The 20,657-nt window shown below is 48.3% G+C and overlaps 1 protein-coding gene across 2 annotated transcripts in view; it reads left to right on the forward strand.

Annotated features, from left to right (window-relative positions):
• Positions 1–20,657, forward strand: part of LOC141156732 (cytochrome P450 3A8-like) — a 469,992-nt gene that overhangs the window by 349,948 nt on the left and 99,387 nt on the right. For both annotated transcript variants that reach the window (XM_073643055.1, XM_073643064.1), the window contains exons 5-6: positions 13,001–13,100; positions 13,192–13,305. In XM_073643055.1, the coding sequence (XP_073499156.1) occupies positions 13,001–13,100; positions 13,192–13,305 (214 nt within the window). The remainder of the gene's footprint in view (positions 1–13,000; positions 13,101–13,191; positions 13,306–20,657) is intronic.

Below are 20,657 nucleotides of genomic sequence, written 5' to 3' on the forward strand. Positions count from 1 at the left end.
TCCTTTACGCTGGAGGGTCTTGGCCATTCCTTAATCGCGGTGATCTTATCAGGGTCGGGGGCCACTCCGTCAGCACTCACCACGTGTCCCAGGTACTGCACCTTTGTTTTTAGCAGGTGACACTTCGACGGTTTCACCTTCAAACCGTAGTTTGCCAGGGCTTCAAACACTTCCGCCAGGTGTTTCAGGTGGTCCTCGTAGGTTTTGGAATAAACTATAACATCGTCCAGGTACAGCAGGACCGTCTCAAAGTTCCGGTGTCCCAGACAGCATTCCATCAATCGTTGGAAGGTTCCTGGTGCGTTGCAGAGTCCGAACGGCATGCAGGTAAACTCGCTAAGTCCCATCGGGGTGGTGAATGCGGTCTTCTCCCGGTCCGCCTCTGCTACAGGAACCTGCCAGTACCAGCTAGTGAGATCCAAAGTGGAGAAGAAGTTAGCAGATTTTAAAGCAGCCAAAGACTCCTCTATCCTTGGTAAGGGGTACGCATCTTTGTGTGTGATACGGTTGATTTTCCGGTAATCTACACACATTCTCATGGTGTTGTCTTTCTTTTTAACCAAGACTAGTGGAGCTGCCCAGGGGCTACAGCTATCCCTGATTACCCCAGCCTCCTTCATGTCTCTAAGCATCCCCTTGGCGTGTTGGTAGTGTGCAGGGGGTACGGGTCGGTATCTCTCCTTTATGGGAGGATGGTTTCCCGTGGGGATGTGGTGTTCTACCCCTTTACTCGCCCGAAGTCCAGCGGGTGTTTACTGAACACTCTCTCGTATTCCTGGATCACCCGGTAGACTCCCTGCTTTTGGTGAGCAGGTGTGGAGTCAGTACCCAAATGCAGTTGCTGACACCAGTCCTCCATTTGTTGCTTAGAGCCGTTACCTTCCTCTGGATGAGATGGAGGCAAGGGTTCCACGGACTGTACAGAATTTTGGTTGATGGTATACAATTTGGCTAGCGTAGCATACCGGGGCAGGTACACTTCCCTCTTCCCGATATTTATTATGCGAACGGGCACCCTCCCATGGCGTACATCAACCACCCCCCGTGCCGTCAAAATGGTGGGCCTACTATCTGAGTAGACTGGTTCTACCATTGCCTGGTAATCTCTACCTCTCAGACCAATAGCTGCCCGGCACCAAATCATCATTTCACTTTTCGGGGGCATGGCAATAGGGAAAGGGTCACACATCCTCACGCTACCAATCTCACCACCGGAGAGTTCCACCTGTTGCCGTCGCATCAGTGCCCGGATCTCTTTTTGGAGCACTCGCTGCTGGCCGGAGCTGGCGTTCTTGGCAACCTGCTGTAAAATAAGAATCACCTCTGCAAGACAATTTTCAATCACATTAGTTCCTAGAGTTATCTTTGGGTGACTCTCGCGCTTGTCAATGTCCACAATGATCAGTCCCTGTGCTGCCAGTTCGACTTTACCGATTTTAATGGTCATCTCTTTAAATCCGATCTGTGGCACGGGCTGACCATTGCTGGCGATGATACTCAAGTCGTCGTCTGGGTAGCGGGTTATATCCGAGTCATTCCAGTACTGCTTGAAGAGCACGTACGGGATGGTGGTGACCTGTGACCCGGTGTCAAGTAGGGCACTCATAGGAATGCCATCCAGTACTACAGGCAAGACTGGACGTCCTCCCACGTATTTGTCACGCCAGTTCGATGGGCCTGGTGATCTTATTCCTAGGGGTTGGCCCTCTACCCCAGGTTGTGCCAGTTTTAAAGGACAGTACCTTGCCATATGTCCGAGTTGATTGCAGCGGCGGCAGATGGGTTGTCCGTCCTCATTGTATCGGTCGCTGGGTCTTCCTCTGGCCGGTGGGGTCCTCCTTGGTCGGCGCCACGGGATATCCTCCAGTCCGGATGCCAGCTGGATCTTCCCTGGAGCAGAAACCTGTAAAGACTGCACAGTTCGGGTTAGCGCGGCAACGCTTTTAGTTAGCTCTTGGACCTGATGGTGCAGGTCTGTAGCCGGGTCATTGTTTAAAGCCTGCGCATCAGCTCCCACAGGCCCTGCCGACAAGGGAGCCGTCTCCTGGTGGTAAATGGTAGCAGGGCGTTTGTGGGTCACAGCGCCACCTGGTGCCGGTTCTCGGAGCACCCGGATGGCTCTGTCCTTGAACTGTGCAAAGTCCAGATGAGGGTTCTGTAAGGCCATTGCTCGCAACTGGGTTCGGTGGGCATTGCAATGTAGACCCTCTATAAATTGTTCAGTCAACAGCTTATCTTCGTTTCCCACGCCGTCAGGGTCGGCCTGCTTAACGGCTCTCAGGGCCTCTTGTAGATTTAGTGCATAGTCCCTTATATTCTCATGTGCTCGCTGCTTGCACCCGTAGAATCTAAGCTTGATCTCGGCTGAGGTACGGGTATCAAAGGTGTCCTTCAGCCGGGCTAGTATCTCTGCGACAGTCCTCCTCCTCCCAAGTGGCCAGGACTTTACCTCCCTTTGGGCTGCCCCTGTTAATTGAGCCACCAGGATGCTCACTTTTTGCTCTTCTGTGAGGGGGTACACCTGGAAGAGGCTATCCAGCCTTTCTCTGAAGTCATTTAGGGTATGGGACTCCCCTGAGTACTGGGGTAGCCAGGCTGCCCCCGGGATGTAGGGCATGGTGAAAGGCATGACCGCAGCAGCGGTGGTGATGGCGGTGGCTGTAGCAGTGAAGCTCTCCTCCGTATCCGACATCCTCCTCCCCCCTAGTGGACCGTGGCCTACCTTGCGATGATCCTCTTCCGTAGGCCGCGGCTCCGCAGTGGATCGTCAGGGTTGAGGACCTTCCGTCGCGCTCCTGTGACGTCGGCGTCTGCTGGGCTCCTTCCAGGACCTTACGCAACGTCCGGACGTGAGGCGGGGCTTCAGTTCTCGCGCACTTTCGGAGTCCACGCCCCTCTTCTTCTCACGCGGCGTCCTCGAGATGGTGTCCAATGGCGGGAAAACCCCACGGATGGCAGGAAGAAGACAAAAGATGGCGTCGGATGGCGGGAAACTCCACGGATGGCGGGAAGAAGGCAAAGATGGCGTCGGATGGCGGGAATCTTCACGGATGGTAAGTTTAACAGTCTTTTTCAGGCACGCAGTACCCGGTGGTTGCGGGCACGGGATCCTGCCGACTACGCCAAAAGTTGACGCGCCCCCTGGGCCATGTTTGGGGAATACCCGGAGCCGGATCCGTTGGGGGGTGGTAGTCCTCGTGGCGGTGACCCGGTCCGTGCCCAGGGTGTCAAACTAAGTGGTGATGTTTTTAGTGGCAGATGTGATATTGTTCGACTACGCCACCCGTTGAATGCGGTTACGAAACCGCCGCTGCAGGGCAGACCGCTGAGGCCGGTGGTACAGTTGTGCAGCGTGGGTAGTATAACCCCCAACGGGAGGGGTATGGCCTCAGGGCAGCGGACGTGGATGATGGGGATGGTAGAATTGCACGCAGGCACCAGGAACCACTCAGAGACGGTGCGGTGTAGTTCAGGGTCTTTACTGGTGACAAAGATAGACCCTCCCAGGAGTACTGGCTAGCGGTCGGGATCCGGTCAGTCCGTGAGCAGATAGGATCTCCCCTGGCCAGGCGGAGTTGTAGGCCTCCCCAACTAACTGTACTCTCTTGGCTACCTTGCTAGAAGCGGGTAAAAGTAGCCCACGTCCCTGAGTGTACCGTGTGGTGCTCACCCGTATGGCCGGTGACTCGGGGCCTTCTGGTAGCCTCCGCTCCACGACGGCGGTGCTGGTCCCTTGCGTGTGACCGTGCCTTCGGGTTTCTTGGCCAGAGGACCTGAAATCCCCTGCCGGTCGGTTTCTGCTGCTGGGTATGGAACAGTCCCCACAGCCTCGGACTCCGTGTCCGGTGAGATCTCTTCAGTCAGGACGAGCTCTACAGCTTCCAGTCCCGGACTCCTTTTATCACTGCTCCCACAGAGCTCCTGTTCTTATTTTCCCTGTAACTGATCCACACCAGACCAGACTGTGTCTCTGTCTCTGTCTGTGTTCTCTTCTTACCCCACCTCAGCCCCAGTTTATATAGGGGAAGTTCTTCCCCTCCCAGGACTGGGCAGGAGGTGTGGCATGCTTAGGATTCCTGACCAAGAGACCTCCCACCTGCTCACAGACGTAATATTGCTATTACTGTGGTAACCAGACCCCTGGGGTTCCACAAATCCACCGGTCCCCTCACTATTCCTTGGCCTCTCCTCTGTCAATCCTTTCACTGGCTCCTCATTGCCCAGAGACTCCAGTTCAAAACCCTATCCTTGGCATGCAAAGCCATCCACAACCTGTCTCCTCCATACATCTGTGACCTAGTCTCCCGGTACTTACCTGTATGCAACCTCAGATCCTCACAAGATCTTCTTCTCTACTCTCCTCTTATCTCCTCTTCCCCCAATCGCATACAAGATTTCTCCCATACATCCCCCCTACTCTGGAACTCTCTATCCCAACATTTCTGACCCTACTGTTGAAACCTTCAAAAGGCACCTGAAGACCCACCTCTTCCGACAAGCGTACAACCTGCAGTAACCCTCGCTCCACCATACCGCTGCATGACCAGTTCTATCCTCACCTACTGTATCCTCACCCATCCCTTGTAGACTGTGAGCCTTCGCGGGCAGGGTCCTCTCCTCTGCTGTACCAGTCGCTGTCACATTTTTGTTCAAGATTTTTGTAATTATTTTTGCGATGTATACCCCTTTCTCACATGTACACTGTGCGCCGAATTATTAGGCAAATGAGTATTTTGATCACATGATACTTTTTATACATGTTGTCCTACTCCAAGCTGCATAGGCTTGAGAGCCAACTACCAATTAAGTAAATCTGGTGATGTGCATCTCTGTAATGAGGAGGGGTGTTGACTAATGACATCAACACCCTATATAAGGTGTGCTTAATTATTAGGCAACTTACTTTCCTTTGGCAAAATGGGTCAGAAGAGAGATTTGACGGGCTCTGAAAAGTCCAAAATTGTGAGATGTCTTGAAGGGATGCAGCAGTCTTGAAATTTCCAAACTTTTGAAGCGTGATCACCGAACAATCAAGCATTTCATGGCAAATAGCCAACAGGGTCGCAAGAAGCGTGTTGGCCAAAAAAGGCGCAAAATAACTGCCCATGAATTGAGGAAAATCAAGCGTGAAGCTGCCAAGATGCCTTTCGCCACCAGTTTTGCCATATGTCAGAGCTGCAACGTTACTGGAGTATCAAAAAGCACAAGGTGTGTGATACTCAGGGACATGGCAAAGGTAAGGAAGGCTGAAAAACGACCACCTTTGAACAAGAAACATAAGATAAAACGTCAAGAATGGGCCAAGAAATATCTTAAGACTGATTTTTCAAAGGTTTTATAGACTGATAAAATGAGAGTGACTCTTTATGGGCCAGAGGCTGGATCTGTTAAGGGCAGAGAGCTCCACTCCGACTCAGACGCCAGCAAGGTGGAGGTGGGGTACTGGTATGGGCTGGTATCATCAAAGATGAACTTGTGGGACCTTTTCAGGTTGAGGATGGAGTGAAGCTCAACTTCCAGACCTACTGCCAGTTTCTGGAAGACAACTTCTTCAAGCAGTGGTACAGGAAGAAGTCGGTATTGTTCAATTATAACATGATTTTCATGCAGGACAATGCTCCATCACATGCATCCAACTACTCCACAGCGTGGCTGGCCAGTAAACGTCTAAAAGAAGAAAAAATAATGACATGGCCCCCTTGTTCACTTGATCTGAACCCCATAGAGCAGGGTTCCCCAACTCCAGTCCTCAAGGCCCACCAACAGATCATGTTTTCAGGATTTCCTTAGTATTGCACAGGTGATAATTACATCACCTGCACAAGCAGTAATTCCATCACCTGTGCAATACTAAGGAAATCCTGAAAACATGACCTGTTGGTGGGCCTTGAGGACTGGAGTTGGGGAACACTGCCATAGAGCACCTGTGGTCCATCATAAAATGTGAGTTCTACAGGGAGGGAAAACAGTACACCTCTAGAAACAGTGTCTGGGAGGCTGTGGTGGCTGCTGCACGCAATGTTGATCGAAAACAGATCAAGCAACTGAGAGAATCTATGGATGGAAGGCTGTTGAGTGTCATCATAAAGAAAGGTGGCTATATTGATCACTAATTTTTTTTTTTTTTTACATGTCAGAAATGCTTATTTCTAAATTTTGTGCACTGATATTGGTTTACCTGGTGAAAATAAGCAAGTGAGATGGGATTATATTTGGTTTTTATTAAGTTGCCTAATAATTCGGCACAGTAAAAGTTACTTGCACAAACAGATATCCTCCTAAGATAGCAAAATCTAAAAAAAAACCACTCCCACTTCCAAAAATATTAAGCTTGGATATTTATGAGTCTTTTGGGTTGATTGAGAACATAGTTGTTGAGCAATAATAAAAATAATCCTCTAAAATACAACTTGCCTAATAATTGCCCAATAATTCTGTACACAGTGTAAAGCGCCAGGAAAATCCATTTTGGATTAGTTTTTGTATGTTTTATTGTGAGCCTGTAAAAGTGGCGTAAAACTCTGACCACATTGTTCACAGCAGACACCAAGGAGTCAGAGATGCTTCCATGGGTTTCCCCATGCTGTTCCCATGTCATTTGAGCACTGTTCCCATCGATTTGGGCAGTTTTCCCATAGACTTACATTGGGCTCGTTGCTCGGGTCGAGCACGCAAGCATTTTAATTTGCTTGATTCGAGCAACGAGTACCCGAACATTTTAGTGTTCGACCATCACTTGGTCTTCCGTATCAAAATCACTTAAACTGATGCTGTCTCTTTGGCTCCCACTGATAGCTTGTTCCAGGACCTTTAACCTTGCCATGGCTGTGGCGTGTTCACATTCCTCTTCTTGGGCCTTTATTTCTGCCTTATTGCGTGCTGCACTGGCTTCCATTTCTGCCTTCCTGCGTGCTTCTTCAGCTGCCATTTCTGTCTTCTTGCATGCTGCTTCCACTTCCATTTTAGTTTTCTTTTGCGCGAAAGCAGCTTGTACCTTAGTAGCTTTGGCTTCTGCATGTGCTCTTATAAGCTGTTCACTGAGGGTTGAAGATTTCGAAGAGCGTGACTTTGATGATTGTTTGACTGCCTGGCGGACCCAGCAATGCGAGATGATGTCTTGGCTATTTGTACAATTCTTGCTTCTGTCTTGGCTTTAATATCACGTACTATGCATTCTCTCTCAGAGTTAAGTTTTTGGAAAACCTGCAGCTCTTCAAGAGAAACAGATGTATTAAGCCTTTACAGAATTGTAATGTATTTGTTTCTCTTTCTGGCATAGGTTTCATAATCTGAACACAGTTGTCCTAGGGCTCCCTTTAGTGGTAGTTAGAGAGAAGCAGGCTGAGAGAGGCTGTTGATGTGACTCAGCAATTTTCCCATAAGTCTGCTATAAGGCTATGTGCCCATGATGCAGAAATGCTGCAGGGTAGAAGCATTTGTCAAGCGTTTTTGCATGCATTTCTGCATGCAGGTTATCAAGCGCTTTTCCAAGCGACTTTAGCATCACTTGGAAAAATGCTTGACAACTTGGTCACATGAGCTTCTAACATGGCTGAGGATGGTGAATTAACAAGAAGAATGGGGAAGAATGGAGGGGTTACTGACATCAGAGCTACATCAGAGAGAGACAGCGAGAAAGAAAGGACAAACTTCTAAAGAGAGCAAACCTTATTGACTAGCAATGAAACAGCAATATAAAACAACTCAATAATGGCGCAATACTGTCTGAATAATTCCCAAATCATGGGACATGGCATCTACTCTCTTGCTGAGTGCGATGGTCCTGTTTTAAAAGTCTCAACCAATGTAAAAGACTTTATTGAGTTTCACGGATTGTTTTGTACTACAGCACAATATAATGGTTCTGGTGTCCAGCATTATTTGTATTTATTTAATATATTATAATTTTGCTAATTTTTTACATACAGTTGTGATATTCTGTGAATACATTTATATGATCTACAGATCTGTACATTATAGTCATTGTAGACATAAAGGGAACTTGACAGCTGATTTGTGCTGCCCAAACCGCAGGCCGCATGAATCAGACATTGGTTCTGTCATTTCAGTCTGGTGTGTTTTACTCTTTTACTTTGAAACGCTGCAGTATTTCAGAGAAATCATGCATTTAAAAGCTGGCTGGGGACCATACATATGGGAGTCTTGTCCAAGAAGTATGTCCCCTTCGTGTGTCCCTGCCGGCACTCCTCTTGAGTGACAGGTTTCTCCTTATACACACATGTAGGATGGAAGTGGGGTAGGGACAAGCCACCAGGGCCCGGCTTCTTGTACCAGTCATCCAAGCGGTATAGTCCCCGGCCATATTTTAACCACTTCGCGCCAGAGCCTGTTTTTGCATTCGTGACCAGGCCAATTTTTTCAATTCTGACCACTGACACTTTATGAAGTAATTACTCTGGAACGCTTCAACAGATTCCCCTGATTCTGAGATTGTTTTTTCGTGACATATTGTACTTCATGATAGTGGTAACATTTCTTCGATATCACTTGCGTTTATTTGTGAAAAAAACATAAATTTGGCAAAAATTTAGAAAATTTTGCAATTTTCAAGCTTTGAATTTTCATGCCCTTAAATCAGAGAGATATGTCACACAAAATAGTTAATAAATAACATTTCCCACATGTCTACTTTACATCAGCACAATTTTGGAACCCATATTTTTTTTGTTAGGAAGCTATAAGGGTTAAAAGTTGGCCAGCGATTTCTCATTTTTCCAACAAAATTTACAAAAACATTTTTTTAGGGACCACATCTTATTTGAAGTGACTTTGAGGGGCCTTTGTAACAGAAAATACCCAAAAGTGACACCATTCTAAAAACTGCACCTCTCAAGGTGCTCAAAACCACATTCAAGAAGTTTATTAACCCTTCACGTGTTTCACGGGAATTTTTGGAATGTGGAAGAAAGCAATGAACATTTAACTTTTTTTCACAAAAATGTTATTTTAGACCCAATTTTTTTATTTTCCCAAGGGTAACAGGAAAAAATGGAATACACAATTTGTAGTGCAATTTCTCATTAGAGCGCTGATACCCCATATGTGAGGGAAAACCACTGTTTGGCGCACTGCAGGGTTCGGAAGGGAAGGAGTGCCATTAGACTTTTTGAATGTAAAATTTGTTTGAATAATTTGCATACGCCATGTTGCGTTTGGAGAACTCCTGATGTGCCTAAACAGTGGAAACCCCCCACAAGTGACACCATTTTGGAAACTAGACCCCTTAGGGAACTTATCTAGATGTGTGGTGAGCACCTTGCACCCCCAGGTGCTTCACAGAGGTTTATAATATTGAGCCGTAAAAATAAAATTTTCACATTTTTCCCACAAAAACATTTTTCATCCCTTAATTTTGCATTATCATAAGGGTAATAGGATAAATTGCACCATGAAATTTATTGTGCAATTTCTTCTGAACACGCCGATACCCCATATGTGGAGGAAAACCACTGTTTGGGTGCACGGCAGGGTTTGGAAGGGAAGGAGCGCCATTTGACTTTTTGAATGTAAAATTTGCTTGAATAATTAGCGGACTCCATGTTGCATTTGGGGAGCCCCTGATGTGCCTAAACAGTGGAAACCCCCCACAAGTGACACCATTTTGGAAACTAGACCCCTTAGGGAACTTATCTAGATGTGTGGTGAGCACCTTGCACCCCCAGGTGCTTCACAGAAGTTTATAATATTGAGCCGTAAAAATAACATTTTCACATTTTTCCCACAAAAAATGTTTTTCATCCCCTAATTATGCATTATCATAAGGATAACAGGAGAAATTGCACCATGAAATTTGTTTTGCAATTTCTCCTGAGTACGCTGATACCCCATATGTGGGGGAAAACCACTGCTTTGGTGTACGGCAGGGTTCGGAAAAGAAAGGAGCGCTATGTTGGCTGGGATAGGTTGCAGACACCTTGTCACATTTGAAGAGTCGCTGACATGCCAAAACAGCAGAAACCCCCACAAGTGACCCCATTTTGTAAACTACACCTCTCAAGGAATTCATCTAGGGAAGTAGTGAGTATTTTTTAATTTATACCATTGGGCAGTGAAGAAAACATAATTGTATTTTTACCACAAAAAAATGTTTTACCCTCAGATTTTACATTTTCACACAGGGCAATGGGTAAAAATGTGCCGAAATGTGTCACAATTTCTTCTAAAAGTGGCAATACCCCATATGTGGCTGTATCGTACCGCTTAGCCATACGGCGAGATCTGGGAGGGATGGAGCGCTATTTGACAATTGGAGAACTTTCTGCTACCTGTAACTTGGAAGTCCCTTATATTTTTAACAGATGACGGACCTGAGTGGGGACTAGCTTTTTTTGAGGACCAAGTTGAAGCTTTTATTGGGAACATTTTACGTAACATTTATCCGGCGCTCTAGGCTGAGCACTTACATCGGGGTTTCCATCTAAATTTCCAAGTGATGTAATTCAGATGAAACCCCTGCAGGATCCATTCACTATAATGAGGCAGCAGAGTTACTCTGGACTCCGTCTGGCCTCTGTTTGGCGGTGTCCTTTTTTTCAGAAGTGCACAAAATTTTGGCCAACCGCATTTTTATGCACGCTTAAAAAAATGACACCGTGGGATCACAGGCCAAATGGCATCCACAGTGGCCTATATCTGCCTCATTACAGGGAATCTTCCATCATGGGTTCCGTCTGAATCACGTATTACAGATATTTACACGGAAACTCTGGTGTAAGCGCTCAGCAGAGAGCACAGGATAAATGTGAGCAGAGCCTTACTGCGATCTTTGGGAGACATAATAAACAAATCAGTAGCAGGTGAAGAATTGGTTTTATTTATTTTTTACGCCTTTCCTCGTGCGGTATAAGTGATGAGATTACTCTATTCTTCGGGTCGGTGTGATTACAGATACCAGATTTATATCGGGTTTTTATGACTTACAGCTGTCACACACTAAAAGACACTTTTTTTGCAAAATCTAGTTTTTGCATCGCCATATTTTGAGAGCTATAATTTTTCCATATTTCGGCTGACTGAGTCATGTTATGGCTTGTTTTTTGCGGGACGAGTTGACATTTTTATTGGTACCATTTTTGAGTACGTGACATTTTTTGATCGCTTTCTATTCCATTTTTTGGGAGGTAAAATTAACAAAAACCAACAATTCAGGAATTGTTTTTTGAGGGTTTTTTTATGCCGTTCTGCGTGTGGTAAAAGTAATAAGGCAGCGTTATTCTTCGGGTCAGTACGTTTACAGCGATACTACATTTACTGTATATTTTTTTATGTTTTGGTGCTTTTACACAATAAAACAATTTTATAGAAAAAATATTTTTTTGCATCGCTTTTTTCTGAGAGCTATAACTTTTTTATTTTTCGGCTGATGGAGCTGTATGGCAGCTTTTTTTTGCGGAACAAGATGACGTTTTCAGCGGTACCATTTTTATTTCCATTTTCTGATCGCATTTTTTTCCACTTTTTGTTTGGCGATATGAGGAAAAAGCATAGTTTTTTGCTCCGTTTTTTATTTATTTTTATTACGGTGTGCACAGAAGGAGTTAATTAGTGTGACAGTTTTATAGATCGGGTTGTTTCGGATGCAGCTATACCAAATATGTGTACTCTTTGTTTTTGCATAAATATACGGATTTATTGGTTTAATATTTTATTTATTTATTTTTATTTATTTTGTGATTTTTTTTAACAGTTTGAAAACATTTTTTAGACTTTTTTTTACATTTTTACTTAGTCCCTGTATGGGACATTAATTTTTATTTTTCTAATCACTGTTCTCATGCAATGCAATAGACATGAATTGCATTGCATGAGAAGTTTGCTGACAGTTTCACACTGTCTGTCTCCTGCTGGACTCAGCTGCAGCCTGAGCTCAACAGGACACCATATATGGCAGATCTGGAGGCGTTCATGTGACCTCCAGCTGCCATAACAACGGCAGGTCCTGGAAGACATCAGGGGCCCGTCGGAGAGGTAAGTGGACGACCCCCTCTCCTCTCACTATCTTCTATATGCCGCGATCACTATAGATCGTGGCATATAGAAGCTAGAAAAGGGTTAACATCATTGGGACCTGATCCAATCAGGTCCCGATGATGTCCCCTGTCAGAGCTGTCGCTCTGAACCTCAACCGCATCACTTGCAGGACCCTGGGGGTCCTGAGGGCTGCGGGACTACCGACCGTTCATAAACGTCGGCGCTGCACAGAGCCCAGGCAGCGCCGACGTTTATGTACAGTGGGCGGTCGGGAAGCGGTTAAATGTGTTTTCTCTGAAAAGCTGCATTTCAAAGAAAAACGTACCTGGCTGAATTGACAAAGCTGGACTCCGCAGTCAGGTTCCTTTTAAAAGATAAAATATATTAGTCTTTAGAATGTCTACTTAGCTCAAACATGTGTGACCACAATTTCTTTAGATAAAGGTTTTTTTTTTACCAAGATTGAAAGTTATGCCTCATCCAAAAGCTAGAGTATAGCTTACTAATCACTGGGAACCCCATTTATTCAGACAATGGAGCTCAGCAGAGGCCTGTCTAAATGGAGTCATGATCGAGCATACACATTGGCACTCCATACATTGTCTATTATGGGACTACTGGAGAAAGCTGAGTACAGCGCTCGGCTATTTCTGCCTTACACTATGAATGAGTGGAAGTGCACACACTTGACCTCTTTTGCATTTAACATTATACAGGGCCCCATTTTCTGAATCAGTGGGGTCCAGTCTTTGGACTCCAGCTCTCATACGTTATCCCATTTTATGAATAGTCAATAGCTTAAAACCGTGGTAAAATCCCTTTGTCTATAGAAATAACGGTAAGGTAAGTCTGAGCTTATTACACATTACAAAGGATCATGTACTGTAATCTCATCACTGACGTACACGGCTGAGACTGTTCAACTTGTATTTGGTAAATGTAAGCAATCATCTTGTGCCTATAGTGCTGGTCTCACAATTTATTTGAACACATCTGTTTTCTGAACTAGGTTCTATGATGGGAGACAGCCGGTGCTGGGAGTAATGGACCCCGCAATAATTAAGTTCATCCTAGTTAAGGAATGCTATACTATATTTACCAACAGAAGGGTAAGTCCTTCAACCAAATCCTGGTATGATATTGTATATTTCTAGTGATTCTTGTTATCTATATTAATTAAAAAAAATTGCTTCCTTTTAGAATTTTGGCCTTAATGGCCCTTTAGAATCTGCAGTATCAAATGCTGTTGATGATCAATGGAAAAGAATACGGACAGTGTTGTCACCAACATTCACCAGCGGTAAACTTAAGCAGGTAAAATATGTAGACAGATTATAAAGATGTATATACAGTGGCGACCAAAAGTTTAGCATTTTTTTTTTAAGTGTTATTACCTCTGTCTGGTTGTTGTGATGCCATTTTCCTGGTGATTTTAGTAGATTGAAAGCAAATGGTTGTCAGCTATAAGGACGAAAATTGTGTTTGACTCTTTATGTGTTAGTTTTCAACATTTGCTGGGCCAAATGTTTTGCATATTTTGTCATGAGTAGTCGAATTTTGCCTACATTTTTTTTTTTTATGTTTGTGTTTTTAGGTTAAAACATTGTAAAGACAAAGCCAAATTTATTACCAGATGTCAGGAAGCTTATTATTCTGAGAGTGAAGTCAGGCAAAAGCTAAAAATAATTCAACTATGGAATTTAACTGTTCTCAGAGTCAAATGTCACGTATATTAAAGAAAGAAAAGGAAGGTTATGGAACAGCTGACAAATCTAGTAGTGGACGACCACGGAAAACTTCCTCCAGAGTTGATCAGATTATTAAGAAAAAGTCAGTATCTGATGTCCATAAAAGTGCTGTATAGATTTTGCATGAAATGAAAGAAGAATATGGGGTCAAAGTGAGTCGCCTAACTGTGGTGTGACTGCTACGAGCAGTAGGGTTGAATGCACGAGTTCCAGTCAAAAACCCTTTCATCTCTGCAAAGGACTAGAAGGTCCAACTTGAATTTAGTCAAAAATTGGTTGGCAAAGAAAAATGTTCACCGGTTGCAATGGCCATGCCAATCACCTGATTTCAACCCTACAGAGCACTTTTGGGATGAATTAGAGCAATGAAGGATGAATTGTTTGCAGATTTGCAAATGGAATGGAGCAAGATGTCTTGAATACCCTAGTGGCTTGATTGCGCCTTCGGTGTGGTGCAGTAATTAAAGCAAGAGGTTATGATACAAAATACTAAGTTATGGCATTGTGTAGCATCGGCATCTCTGCCCCCGGCCAGGCAGAGACGCTGCCCCCCTCACCGCCGCACTCCCCGCCCGGCGTTCTCCAGCGCTCCTCTTCCTGCTGCTGCCGGCGCGCGCAGCTTCCCGGGCACGGTGCTTAGTGAGCGCGCACACTCCCTCCCTCTTAAAGGGGCCGCGCGCGCCGCCCTAAGGATTCCCCGGCCAATTGCCGGAGGTCCTCCCATATATGAGGCACCTCCTCCAAAATGGAGGTGCCCGAGCAATAGTTGTTGCACAGTGTACTTACCTCTGCTTCAGCCTCAGGTCCCGCTGCTAGCCTGACTACTAGTCCTGCCCGCCAGCCTGACTACCAGTCCAGTCCGCCAGCCTGACTCCTCTCCAGCCCGACAGTCTGTCTTCCGTTCAGTCCGCCAGTCTGTCTATGGGCTTTGCCCACCTGCTTATCTGGAAGCACCTCCTTACTACTTGCCGTAACCACCTGTCAGCCTACCTGGAGGCTCCTGCCCGTCACTTGCCGTGACCACCTGACAGCCTACCTAGAGGCTCCTGCCTGTCACTTGCCATGACCACCTGTCAGCCTACCTGGAGGCTCCTGCCTGTCACTTGCCATGACCACCTGACAGCCTACCTAGAGGCTCCTGCCTGTCACTTGCCGTGACCACCTGTCAGCCTACCTGGAGGCTCCTGCCCGTCACTTGCCGTGACCACCTGACTACCTACCTAGAGGCTCCTGCCTGTCACTTGCCATGACCACCTGACAGCCTACCTAGAGGCTCCTGCCTGTCACTTGCCGTGACCACCTGTCAGCCTACCTGGAGGCTCCTGCCCGTCACTTGCTGTGACCAACTGACAGCCTACCTAGAGGCTCCTGCCTGTCACCTGCCGTGACCACCTGACAGCCTACCTAGAGGCTCCTGTCTTTCGCCTGCCGTGTCTGCCAGTCCATCCACCCGGATCACTCGTCAGCCTGCCTGCTGTGCCCATCTGCAATACCGGTCAGTCCCTACCATCTGTACCATGGGAGTCACCTGCTCCCTTACAAGGTCGTCCCCAGAGTAGCACCTGGTCCCTCTGCTCGGACCCTCCCTGGTCATGGAGTCGATTGAGTTGATACCTAGTTACGCCCCTCTGGGTCCCTCCTTGCACCGCAGCACAGAAGTTCCACCATCCGGATCCGTAACAGTATGCTCGGGCCATGGAACTCGGTGGCCCCCAGACCCCCGCAATCTCCGACCTGCAGCAGGAGGTCTTACGTCAGAGAGTTCAACAGGAGTCGGTCCTGTCCTTACTGCGGTCTGTTAACTCTCGCCTAGGCGCATTGTCCGACCCGTCTGTGTCTGTCTCTGGTCAAGCAGCGCCTGCTTCCGCGGCACCGCAACCCAGTCCTATTATGGCGTCCGGCTATGGACCCCGGCTCTCGGCACCTCCTCGTTTTGCTGGCAACCCCGCTTTAGCTCGAGGTTTCATAAACCAGTGCACCCTGCACTTTGAACTCTTGGCACACCAGTTCATCTCCGACCGGGCCAAGGTGTCATTCATCTTGTCCCATCTCACTGGAGAAGCACTGGCATGGCTAAATCCCCTGTGGGAGAGAGGGGATCCCCTGGTGTCCGATTTATCATCTTTCCTCGCTGCTTTCCGTAAAGTCTTCGATGAACCAGGAAGAAAATCCTCTTCTGCCTCCTCTCTGCTACGTCTCCGCCAAGGGAGTCTCACCGTGGGCCAATATGCCATACGGTTCCATACCCCAGCTTCTGAGCTTGCCTGGGACAATGAGGCCCTGGTGGCCATTTTCTGGAAGGGTCTATCTGGTCGGATTAAGGACGAGTTAGCCGGCTGGGACATTCCTACCACCCTGAATGACCTGGTGTCACTAGCAACCCAGAGTGACATTCGTTTCCTAGAACGTGCTAAGGAGTCTACCCGGGAAAGAGGATTTCCTCGTCTTGCTCCTGTTTTCCAGAGACCGGCTTCCCAATCAGAAATTTCCCGGGCACGCTCGCCCGAACCTATGCAGATCGACCAGACCAAGATGGTCAAATCTCGCCAAGAGACACGCCGAGCCGAGGGGATCTGTTTCTACTGTGGTAGTAAGGAGCACCGGATCCATTCCTGCCTGGTGAAGCCGGGAAACTCCAGAATCTAGGACCGTTCGGAGAGGTCGTCCTAGGCAAAAGTAAATCCTCTCCGTCCTTGACTTTATCCATCTCTATCTCCTGGGGAGAGAACCGCTACTTTGAAATTGCACACCTGGATTCCGGAGCTGCTGGAAACCTCATTTCCCAGTCCCTGGTAGAGAAATATCACATTCCCACCAAACCTCTGGCTGAACCATTGGCAGTCGCCTCCGTGGATGGAAGATTCCTTCCGGTGACCATCCTGCTCGTCACAGAACCTATAACCCTGCAGGTGGGAATGCTGCACTCTGAGACGATCTCCTTCCATGTGCTTTCCGGTCTCTCTCACTCCCTATTGCTAGGTCTACCCTGGCTTCAGAGACATGAACCCTTGCTGAATTGGCAATCCAGTGAAGTTCTCCGTTGGGGGCAGGATTGCCATAAGACCTGCCTGGTCCCGGTCCGCCCGGTTCGTCCGCCACCCACCCCGGCTAATCTACCCGGTTTACCGGCACCTTACTGGTCCTATGCAGATGTCTTCGACAAAAAGGAAGCAGAGACACTGCCACCTCATAGGCCATATGATTGCCCGATCAACCTGGTACCCGGTGCCACTCCACCCCGTGGGCGTATTTACCAGTTGTCGTCGGCCGAAACCCGGGCCATGTCGGAATACATTAAGGAGAATCTGGCTAGGGGATTCATCTGGAAATCTACCTCCCCGGCTGGAGCCGAATTCTTCTTCGTAAAGAAGAAGGATGGTTCACTACGCCCCTGTATAGACTATAGAGGACTCTACCAAATCACGGTCAAAAACAAATACCCCCTGCCGCTCATCTCCAAATTGTTTGACCGCCTTAAGGGTGCTAGGATCTTTTCCAAGCTGGATCTACGTGGGGCGTATAACCTGGTCCGGATCCTTCAAGAAGACGAGTGGAAGACGGCATTCAATACCAGGGACGGTCACTATGAATACCGTGTGATGCCCTTAGGTCTCTGCAATGCTCCCGCCATCTTCCAAGAATTAGTCAATGACATCTTCCGTGACCTTCTATATTCCTGCGTGATGGTGTATCTGGACGACATCTTGGTCTTCTCTCCGGACCTTCCCACACACCGGAGGGATGTTCGTCAGGTCCTGCTTAGGCTCAGGCAGAATCACCTCTATGCCAAATTTGAGAAGTGCCTCTTCGAGCAGACCTCCCTTCCGTTCCTGGGCTATATTATCTCCCAGACAGGTCTTCGAATGGACCCCAAGAAGCTCTCTGCTGTCTTAAAGTGGCCCCGTCCGGACGGGTTGAAGGCGATTCAACGATTCCTGGGCTTCGCCAACTACTACCGTCTCTTCATCCCACACATCTCTTCCCGGACTGCTCCCATCTCTGAGCTCACCCGTAAGGGAGCAAATCCCAAGAAATGGCCGCCCGAAGCTGAAGAGGCCTTCCTTTCCTTAAAGCAAGCCTTCTCCTCTGCCCCAGTGCTGCACCGTCTGGACTGCAACAAACAGTTTTTCCTGGAGGTTGATGCTTCCTCCTCCGGGGCCGGAGCAGTGTTCACCCAAAAATCTTCATCCGGGAGAATGGTAACCTGCGGCTTCTTCTCCAAACTCTTCTCCTCGTCTGAGCGCAACTACTCCATAGGAGACCGAGAACTGCTAGCCATTAAATTGGCGCTGGAGGAGTGGCGTTACCTGCTTGAAGGGGCTCTATACCCGGTGATCATCTATACTGATCACAAAAACCTAGCATATCTCCAGAATGCCCAAAGACTCAATCCGCGTCAGGCCCGGTGGTCTCTGTTCTTCGCTCGCTTCGACTTTATCCTACATTTCCGCCCGGCAGACAAGAATGTTAAAGCTGACGCCTTGTCCCGATCCTTCCTGTCCGCCGATCTAGAGGAGGAGCCTATGCATATCATCGATCCCTCCAAAGTGATGTGTATGGCCCCCTTGGATCTCACTCGTCTCCCACCCGGTAAGACGTTTGTAGTGGTTCCAGATCGGGAGAAGATTCTTCACTGGGGTCATTCATCTAAACTAGCTAGCCATGCCGGTCAGAAGAACACCTTCCTGCTCATTACCCGGCACTACTGGTGGCCTACCCTGCGCAAGGATGTGGTAGACTTCGTCTCAGCCTGTTCGTCCTTTGCCCGCCACAAAGTTCCCAGACATCTTCCAGCCGGTCACCTCCTGCCCCTTCCCGTACCTGCTGCCCCATGGCAGCACATTGCTATGGACTTTATTACAGATCTCCCTGTTTCTTCCGGTTGTACAGTCAATTGAGTGGTCGCCGACCGCTTTTCTAAAATGGCCCACTTCATCCCTCCGCCTGGTCTCCCGTCTGCATCGGAGCTGGCTAAGGACTTCATCCTTCACATCTTCCGTCTCCATTGCCTACCCCTCCACACTGTGTCGGATCAAGGGGTTCAGTTCACCTCACGCTTCTGGAGAGCTACGTGTAAGCTGCTGGATGTCACCCCGGATTTCTCCTCCACTTACCATCCACAGTCCAATGGCCAAGTGGAGCGTATCAACCAGATCCTTACCAGCTACCTCCGGCACTTTGTTAACGCTCACCATACCGATTGGGTGGAGCTCCTACCATGGGCCGAGTTCTCCTACAACAACTATGAGAGCGAATCGACTTCCAAGTCCCCGTTCTTTGTAGTCTACGGTCAACATCCCCGGATTCCATTTCCCGTCTCCGCTTCTGTGGACAACCCTGCCGCGGAGTCTCTGGTCAGCGAATTTTCCACCATTTGGGAAAATACTAGGTCCGCACTTCTTCAGTCCTCCGAGTAGATGAAGAGACATGCTGACAAGAGACGTTTGGATCCGCCTCAATTCCATCCGGGAGACAAGGTTTGGCTCTCCTCCAAACATGTTCGGCTCAAAATACCCTCCTATAAGTTGGGTCCTTGGTTCATCGGTCCATTTGAAGTCCTCAAACAAATCAACTCAGTGGCCTACAAGTTAAAACTCCTGGCCACCTTGCAGATTCCCAATTCCTTCCACGTATCTCTCCTCAAACCTGTTGTGTTTAATTCTTTTTCCAACAATCCAGGTACTCCCCCTGTTCCGGTTTCCGCTGAGGACGTTTTTGAGGTAGAGAACATTCTGGCCTCCAAGAAGGTAAGAGGAAAAACCTTTTTTCTGGTGGATTGGAAGAGGTTTGGCCCAGAGAAGAGAACTTGGGAACCCAGGGAGAACATTCATGCCCAGCTTCTCCTTAAAAAAATTCTTTCTGGCCTAAAAAAGAGGGGGCGTAAAGGGGGGGTACTGTAGCATTGGCGTCTCTGCCCCCTGCCAGGCAGAGACGCTGTCCCTCTCACCGCCGCGCTCCCCGCCTGGCGTTCTCCAGCGCTCCTCTTCCTGCTTCTGCCGGCGCGCGCAGCTTCCCGGGCACGGTGGTTAGGGCGTGCCCACGCTCCCTCCCTCTTAAAGGGGCTGCGCGCGCCACCCTAAGGATTCCCCGGCCAATTGCCGGAGGTCCTCCCATATATGAGGCACCTCCTCCAAAATGGAGGTGCCCGAGCAACAGTTGTTGCACAGTATACTTACCTCTGCTTCAGCCCTCAGGTCCTGCTGCTAGCCTGACTACTAGTCCTGTCCGCCAGCCTGACTACCAATCCAGTCCACCAGCCTGACTCCTCTCCAGCCCGACAGTCTGTCTTCCGTTCAGTCCGCCAGTCTGTCTATGGGCTTTGCCCGCCTGCTCACCTGGAAGCACCTGCTTGCTACTTGCCGTGACCACCTGTCAGCCTACCTGGAGGCTCCTGCCCGTCACTTGCCGTGACCACCTGACAGCCTACCTAGAGGCTCCTGCCTGTCAGTTGCCGTGACCACCTGTCAGCCTACCTGGAGGCTCCTGCCCGTCACTTGCCGTGACCACCTGACAGCCTACCTAGAGGCTCCTGCCTGTCACCTGCCGTGACCACCTGACAGCCTACCTAGAAGCTCCCGCCTTTCGCCTGCCGTGTCTGCCAGTCCATCCACCCGGATCACTCGTCAGCCTGCCTGCTGTGCCCATCTGCAATACCGGTCAGTCCCTGCCATCTGTACCTTGGGAGTCACCTGCTCCCTTACAAGGTCGTCCTCAGAGTAGCACCTGGTCCCTCTGCTCGGACCCTCCCTGGTCATGGAGTCGATTGAGCCGCCGTACGACCTAGGTCGCTCCGAGTTGATACCTAGTTGCGCCCCTCTGGGTCCCTCCTTGCACCGCAGCACAGAGGTTCCACCATCCGGATCCGTAACACATTGTAAACAATGAATTGCTCCCTATGTTTTTTGTGATCAATAAATA

This window comes from Phyllobates terribilis, unplaced genomic scaffold (genome assembly GCF_046119375.1).
Source record: "Phyllobates terribilis strain yellow unplaced genomic scaffold, ASM4611937v1 Scaffold_1__5_contigs__length_1240528914, whole genome shotgun sequence".
Taxonomy (NCBI): Eukaryota; Metazoa; Chordata; class Amphibia; order Anura; family Dendrobatidae; genus Phyllobates; species Phyllobates terribilis.